Consider the following 8,715-nt stretch of genomic DNA (forward strand, 5'->3'; position numbering starts at 1 on the left):
GTATGGAGCTGAGTCAGCTGGATCACTGAACCCCTTTAACTGCCCCTATACCAATACCACTTTGTTCCACTGAAAACCATCTATTATCCTGGATGTGGACCATATTCCTCATGGTCTCTTCCTGAACATTGTTTACCATCTTAACCAGCTACCTGCACAAACCACAGACAGGAAGCTGAGCTACAGTCATCATAAAGTTGAACCAGGGGAAAGACCAAGCGAAGCTATGGTGCAGCGGTTGACTGGCTGGCTGGATGAGCAGGGGTTAGAGGTCAGGGGTCAGTGAAGGGCGAGGTGGGCGGTAAGAGGGTTTCCCAGGTGTCTGTGTGTGCTGTGCTGCCGGATCCAGCTCCACTTCTCTTCCTGTCACACAGCCATCTCTGAACCACTGGACAACCCCAAGGCATTGGCCTCCTCTGGTGTCAGACCGCTTTTCAGTGTTCTTCTCACTGTAGAGAGGAAGAGGGCAGGGAGACATGGAGAGATACATAGAGAGAGACAGAGAGAGAGAGAGAGAAAGAGAGCGAGAGCGAGAGCGAGAGAGAGAGAGAGAGAGAGAGAGAGAGAGAGAGAGAGAGAGAGAGAGAGAGAGAGAGAGAGAGAGAGAGAGAGAGAGAGCGGGAGAGACAGAGACAGAGACAGAGACGGAGAGACATGAAGAGGTTTAAATAGGACTGGATGTATTTACTGTAGCACTGTGTTGTTGAACTGTATCACTCAGGTGATGCTGGAAAATAAGATAGTGTGCATTAACACTGACAGAAAGTCCACAATCAGATGTCGGGGGCAGTTAAACCTTTGGCCACATCCAAAGCTAATGTAAGGATACTGTACAAAGAAAAGTTGCAAATCTGGTGTCAAACAAAGGCAACTCTTACTTCAAATATTTTGTTACTGTAAAAAAAATCCCTCTGACTCACGTGACTTGCGGTTGGCTCTGGACCTCTTCCTCTCGCGAGGCTCTGTCCGTGTCCTGGGCCCCTGAGTGGCTGACCTGACGATGCGCTCCATGATCTCATCTGCAGCGTCTGTCTCTGTGCAATTAGGTGGGTCTTCAATCACTGATGAGCCCCAAGGACCCACACGGCCTAGGAGAGAAGACAAGAAGAGAAGGAGAGAAGAGAAGAAGAGAAGACAAGGAGAAAAGAGAAGGAGAGAAGACAAAGAGAGAACAGAAGGAGAGAAGGAGAGAAGGACAGACAGAATCAACCTCAGGTGTAGTAGAGCTGGCCGTTGTAAAAAGAAAAGTCCAGAAGTTTCCCTTTTTGCCAGGAGTTGTGTGGAGGTGGTGGTCTGTCAGACTGACCTGGCCTGCTGGCTCTGATACGTGTACGTAGGCCTGGCACGGTGGACACTCCACTGTCACTGCAGCCCTGCAAGCTGCTCTTCAGCACTGCCTTCATGTTCTCATGCTCCGCTGCATCCTCTGCGTACTGCAGACCCTGCGTCAGCACGCCTTCCTGGCTTACAGGCCCCGGGGCGCTACCGCCAAACTTTCCATCCTGTGGGGTGGATTAGGAGAGAAGAGCTGGTTAGAGATGAAACTTCCTAAATCTATCTATGAAAATGGTTCAATTAGTCATCATGCTCTGGCATCAGCTTCAATTAGAGCTCTGGCACCAATTAGTCATCATGCTCTGGCACCATTAAGAGCTCTCAATTAGTCATCATGCTCTGGCACCATTAAGAGCTCTCAGTCATCATGCTCTGGCACCATTAAGAGCTCTCAATTAGTCATGGCACCATGCTCTGGCACCATTAAGAGCTCTCAATTAGTCATCATGCTCTGGCACCATTAAGAGCTCTCAATTAGTCATCATGCTCTGGCACCATTAATCATGCTCTGGCACCATTAAGAGCTCTCAATTAGTCATCATGCTCTGGCACCAGCTCTCAATTAGTCATCAGAGAGCTCTCAATTAGTCATCATGCTCTGGCACCATTAAGAGCTCTCAATTAGTCATCATGCTCTGGCACCATTAAGAGCTCTCAATTAGTCATCATGCTCTGGCACCATTAAGAGCTCTCAATTAGTCATCATGCTCTGGCAGAGAGCTCTCAATTAGTCATCATGCTCTGGCACCATTAAGAGCTTTCAATTAGTCATCATGCTCTGGCACCATTAAGAGCTCTCAATTAGTCATCATGCTCTGGCAATTAGTCATCATGCTCTGGCACCATTAAGAGCTCTCAATTAGTCATCATGCTCTGGCACCATTAAGAGCACTCATTAGTCATCATGCTCTGGCACCATTAAGAGCTCTCAATTAGTCATCATGCTCTGGCACCATTAAGAGCTCTCAATTAGTCATCTCTCACCATTAAGAGTCATCATGCATCTGGCACCACTAAGAGCTCTCAATTAGTCATCATGCTCTGGCACCACTAAGAGCTCTCAATTAGAAAACATATAGAAAACAAGGACATACAAATCCATTCTGGGTTAATCAGTTCTTCTCAGTCTCCTGACCAACAGCATGGGGAGCTATATTTAAATGGTCAGCTGCTGCTGCACATTAAAAAATTGTATCCCACAAACAGAAGCCATATTTATTTAGTATCTGTAACAAACAACAAACAAACAAACCAACAACACCCCCCAACCCACAAAAAAACACACTGTCAAAAAAACATTCACCACAGGTCTTTGTCATAACTTATTAGTCATAAGTTAACATTACTTAGACCGAAGTTATCAGCACTATGTGACAACCGTCTTATGAACCTTTACATCACATACAGTGAAATAAAACCTAACCATCTGCATTGAAACCTGCTGATTCCTTCCCTTTTGACGGCCATCTTGGTTCCATTATAGAACAAACAGAGCTGTGTAAGCTGATCCTGGTCAGCAGAGTGAGGCTTCATCCCAAATGTAACCCCATTCCTTTATAGTGCACTATTTTACACCAGGACTCTGGTCAAAAGAAGTACACTATACCATTCTATACTATTTTACACCAGGACTCTGGTCAAAAGAAGTACACTATACCATTCTATACTATTTTACACCAGGACTCTGGTCAAAAGAAGTACTATCTCACTATACCATTCTATACTATTTTACACCAGGACTCTGGTCAAAAGAAGTACACTATACCATTCTATACTATTTTACACCAGGACTCTGGTCAAAAGAAGTACACTATACCATTCTATACTATTTTACACCAGGACTCTGGTCAAAAGAAGTACACTATACCATTCTATACTATTTTACACCAGGACTCTGGTCAAAAGAAGTACACTATACCATTCTATACTATTTTACACCAGGACTCTGGTCAAAAGAAGTACACTATACCATTCTATACTATTTTACACCAGGACTCTGGTCAAAAGAAGTACACTATACCATTCTATACTATTTTACACCAGGACTCTGGTCAAAATTAGTCAGTACCACACTACTTTACCATCAAAAGAATGTACACTATACTATTCTTTATTTTACCAGGACTCTGGTCAAAAGAAGTACACTATACCATTCTATACTATTTTACACCAGGACTCTGGTCAAAGAAGTACACTATACCATTCTATACTATTTTACACCAGGACTCTGGTCAAAGAAGTACACTATACCATTCTATACTATTTTACACCAGGACTCTGGTCAAAAGAAGTACACTATACCATTCTATACTATTTTACACCAGGACTCTGGTCAAAAGAAGTACACTATACCATTCTATACTATTTTACACCAGGACTCTGGTCAAAAGAAGTACACTATACCATTCTATACTATTTTACACCAGGACTCTGGTCAAAAGAAGTACACTATACCATTCTATACTATTTTACACCAGGACTCTGGTCAAAAGACCATTCTATACTATTTTACACCAGGACTCTGGTCAAAAGAAGTACACTATACCATTCTATACTATTTTATTTAAGGAATAGGGTGGCATTTCAGACTCTGACTCTCATGTGGACCCCATTGTTTTTTAAGAGATGAATCTCTGGTTCTCATGAGGTCTACTACCCAGGATTAGGTTCTATCAGGAAGTGCTTGTCTGTGGATTCTGACCCCCTGGGGTCTGGTTTGAGTTTGGCCTACCCTGCTTCCCTTGTCTGTGGACTTGCAGTGAACAGAACTTCCATAGCCTCTCTCTCTCTCTCTCTCTCTCTCTCACACACACACACACACACACACACACACACACACACACACACACACACACACACACACACACACACACACACACACACACACACACACACACACACACACACACACACACACACACACACACACACACACACACACACACACACACACACACACACACAACCATGAACCTAACCCTAAACCTTAACCTAACCCCAAACCCCTATTTCTAACCCGTAAGCCTTGTCTGAAATGTCCTTGTTTTACTATCCATCTGAGATGTATCTCCTGGATCTGTATTCTTCTACCTAGTCTGATAACTACTGGTTCCTCTAAACATACTGTCAATACCTAGTCTGATAACTACTACTGTATCTGGTTCCTCTAAACATACTGTCAATACCTAGTCTGATAACTACTGGTTCCTCTAAACATACTGTCAATACCTAGTCTGATAACTACTGGTTCCTCTAAACATACTGTCAATACCTAGTCTGATAACTACTGGTTCCTCTAAACATACTGTCAATACCTAGTCTGATAACTACTGGTTCCTCTAAACATACTGTCAATACCTAGTCTGATAACTACTGGTTCCTCTAAACATACTGTCAATACCTAGTCTGATAACTACTGATTCCTCTAAACATACTGTCAATACCTAGTCTGATAACTACTACTGTATCTGGTTCCTCTAAACATACTGTCAATACCTAGTCTGATAACTACTGGTTCCTCTAAACATACTGTCAATACCTAGTCTGATAACTACTGGTTCCTCTAAACATACTGTCAATACCTAGTCTGATAACTACTGGTTCCTCTAAACATACTGTCAATACCTAGTCTGATAACTACTGGTTCCTCTAAACATACTGTCAATACCTAGTCTGATAACTACTACTGTATCTGGTTCCTCTAAACATACTGTCAATACCTAGTCTGATAACTACTGGTTCCTCTAAACATACTGTCAATACCTAGTCTGATAACTACTACTGTATCTGGTTCCTCTAAACATACTGTCAATACCTAGTCTGATAACTACTGTAGCTGGTTCCTCTAAACATACTGTCAATACCTAGTCTGATAACTACTACTGTATCTGGTTCCTCTAAACATACTGTCAATACCTAGTCTGATAACTACTGGTTCCTCTAAACATACTGTCAATACCTAGTCTGATAACTACTGGTTCCTCTAAACATACTGTCAATACCTAGTCTGATAACTACTACTGTATCTGGTTCCTCTAAACATACTGTCAATACCTAGTCTGATAACTAACTGTATCTGGTTCCTCTAAACATACTGTCAATACCTAGTCTGATAACTACTGGTTCCTCTAAACATACTGTCAATACCTAGTCTGATAACTACTACTGTAGCTGGTTCCTCTAAACATACTGTCAATACCTAGTCTGATAACTACTGGTTCCTCTAAACATACTGTCAATACCTAGTCTGATAACTACTACTGTATCTGGTTCCTCTAAACATACTGTCAATACCTAGTCTGATAACTACTGGTTCCTCTAAACATACTGTCAATACCTAGTCTGATAACTACTACTGTAGCTGGTTCCTCTAAACATACTGTCAATACCTAGTCTGATAACTACTACTGTAGCTGGTTCCTCTAAACATACTGTCAATACCTAGTCTGATAACTACTACTGTAGCTGGTTCCTCTAAACATACTGTCAATACCTAGTCTGATAACTACTACTGTATCTGGTTCCTCTAAACATACTGTCAATACCTAGTCTGATAACTACTACTGTATCTGGTTCCTCTAAACATACTGTCAATACCTAGTCTGATAACTACTGGTTCCTCTAAACATACTGTCAATACCTAGTCTGATAACTACTGGTTCCTCTAAACATACTGTCAATACCTAGTCTGATAACTACTGGTTCCTCTAAACATACTGTCAATACCTAGTCTGCATAACAAATAGCACCCTGGTTCCTATACAACACTAGAATAGAGTACAATTTTGGAGGCACCTCTAAGGAACTGTACTGGTCCCTCTAAACATACAGTCAAACCTGTTTGATAACTACAATGGTGGTTCCTCTAAACATACTGTCAACAGCGGAGTCAATAACTACTGGTTCACCTGAAACATACTTTAAGGAATACCTAGGATAGGATAACTAATCCCTGGTTCCCTAAGTTTTAGATGCATATTGTCAATGACTGTCTGGATCCCAAATTGCACCAATTTGTATTCCTCTGGATACAATGTCACTAAATGACTTAAATTTTGGAAGTAAATCTAGTATTCAGTACATACTGTAAAGACTATAAATACTACATCTAGTAGATGTTTTTTTAAATGATACAGTTAGTAGAGTTACATTCTAGTAGGAATCAATAACAACTCAATAACAACAAGGATTTGGCAGTAATGTTGGTTGTACAGGTGGCTGCATTCAAAATCACAGCAAGAAATACAGCGGACACACAACCTGAGAGAAAGATGTCAACTTGATCGTGATGAAGAATTCTGGCTTTTGGTTAAAGGTTAGAGACATTACTACCACAGGAAAAATAACACACACACATGCACCTGTTCACACACACACACACACACACACACACACACACACACACACACACACACACACACACACACACACACACACACACACACACACACACACACACACACACACACACACACACACACACACACACACACACACACACACACACACACACACACACACACACACACACACCCATACCTCACCATCCTCTTCATCCTCACTCTACAGAGGAAAGGGAAGAAGATGAAATGAAGAGGAAGACAGAAAAGGAGATGTTATGAGATGTGCTGGAGGCGCCATAGTCAAACAGAAAGAGCAGAAATATGACCTCTGACAAAAAAAAGAATGAGGAATGTTCTATTCTGTAAATGAGGTTATCTAAAAACGCTGGTCGACTATTAACACACGTCTTGTCCTTTGTACGGTCCACAAATTCACCATTGGGTGTGACGGCCACACAACTGTGCTCCCCTCCCCCCTGTGAGAGCAGCGTGATCACGCTGTGGGGATAGTTATTTCTCCTGCAGGGACATCCAAAGGTTGGAATATTTCACACAGTGATTGAATTCGGGTGCTCTTGAACTGGAGCTGAACCCTACCAAGGACAACAGGCCCTGGAGTGCTGCTCCATCTCCCTCCTACAGCAGGCTGCAGGCCCCTCTGGGCTGGAGGGAGTTTCATCATCACACAGGGAGGAGGGGAGCAGGAGGAGGAGCAGGTGGAGGGGGGCAGAGGAAGAGGAGCAGGAGGAGGAGGATGGGTAGAAGGAGGAGGAGCAGGAGTATGGGGAGAGGGGATCAGTTCTGCTGTTTTAGAATAGGATACATAGTAAACAGATCACTGATTACTGTTACAGTAACCAATCACTGTACTGGATGTGTGAAACTATGCTGATGTCATTGGAAATGAATGCGTTGTCTGAGGTGACCAGTGGGCACGTGTTTGGAGAGTGAGCAGGTGGGTAGGAAATCCTGAGGATGACAATGAGGAAGTTCAAGAAAGAAATTGAGAGAGTCTCAGGTGAAGAGAACACAGGAAAAGACAAAAGAAGACATAAGAACACCGGAGAAGACAGGAGAAGACAGGAGAAGACAGGAGAACACATAAGAACACAGGAGAACACAGGAGAAGACATAAGAACACAGGAGCAGACAGGAGAACACAGGAGAAGACAGGAGAATACATAGGAACACAGGAGAAGACAGGAGAACACAGGAGAAGACAAAAGAAGACATAAGAACACAGGAGAAGACAGGAGAACACAGGAGAAGACAGGAGAAGACAGGAGAACACAGGAGCAGACAGGAGAACACAGGAGAAGACAGGATAATACATAGGAACACAGGAGAAGACAGGAGAAGACAGGAGAACACAGGAGAATACAGGAGAAGACAGGAGAATACATAAGAACACAGGAGAAGACAGGAGAAGACAGGAGAAGACAGGAGAAGCCTACAAAGGAAAAATAGACCAGATGGGGCAAGAGACTAAAAGTGCTTAAATATACAAGGTATGCGTCCCAAATGCTACCCTATTCCCTTTATAGTACACCATTTTTTAGCAGAGCCCTGGTCAAAGTTAGTCCACTATATAGGGAGTAGGGCACCATTTGAGCCACTTCCCATGAGCAGGCCTGTTAAGTGAACAACAACACTCACATCTGTGATCATCTTTCCTCTGGTCTTGTTCCTCTCTCTGTGGTTGGCCCTCTTCTGTTTCTGTTGCAGGACGCGTTCCCGTGTGGTCCGGTACTCCAGGGCAAACTCACTGAGGATCTTACTGAAGCGGTGGATGCTGACCTCCCGCACAGCGTACGCTGGATGGCCCAGGAACAACAGGAAGGCATGGAACCTGCAACACGTAGAGAGAAAAACATGATGGCATCACATTGTAGTTTACGGCGTCAGATATCACACCGTTATCTCTCTCTGAAGAAACAGATGGCGTCAGATATCACACCGTTATCTCTCTCTGAAGAAACAGACGGCGTCAGATATCACACCGTTATCTCTCTCTGAAGAAACAGACGGCGTCAGATAT

General features: G+C 43.1%; 1 protein-coding gene across 1 annotated transcript in view; it reads right to left on the bottom strand.

The window, feature by feature from the left end:
* LOC124022281 (FH1/FH2 domain-containing protein 3-like) overlaps positions 1 to 8,715 on the bottom strand; it is a gene marked incomplete at its 5' end in the record, with an annotated part of 15,145 nt that continues 6,430 nt past the window's right edge. Inside the window, 5 exons of the mRNA XM_046337208.1 lie at positions 1 to 449; positions 921 to 1,088; positions 1,307 to 1,502; positions 6,874 to 6,897; positions 8,334 to 8,526. Of these exons, the coding sequence (XP_046193164.1) occupies positions 367 to 449; positions 921 to 1,088; positions 1,307 to 1,502; positions 6,874 to 6,897; positions 8,334 to 8,526 (664 nt within the window). The remainder of the gene's footprint in view (positions 450 to 920; positions 1,089 to 1,306; positions 1,503 to 6,873; positions 6,898 to 8,333; positions 8,527 to 8,715) is intronic.

The sequence above is a fragment of the Oncorhynchus gorbuscha genome, unplaced genomic scaffold (assembly GCF_021184085.1).
Source record: "Oncorhynchus gorbuscha isolate QuinsamMale2020 ecotype Even-year unplaced genomic scaffold, OgorEven_v1.0 Un_scaffold_1315, whole genome shotgun sequence".
NCBI lineage: Eukaryota > Metazoa > Chordata > Actinopteri > Salmoniformes > Salmonidae > Oncorhynchus > Oncorhynchus gorbuscha.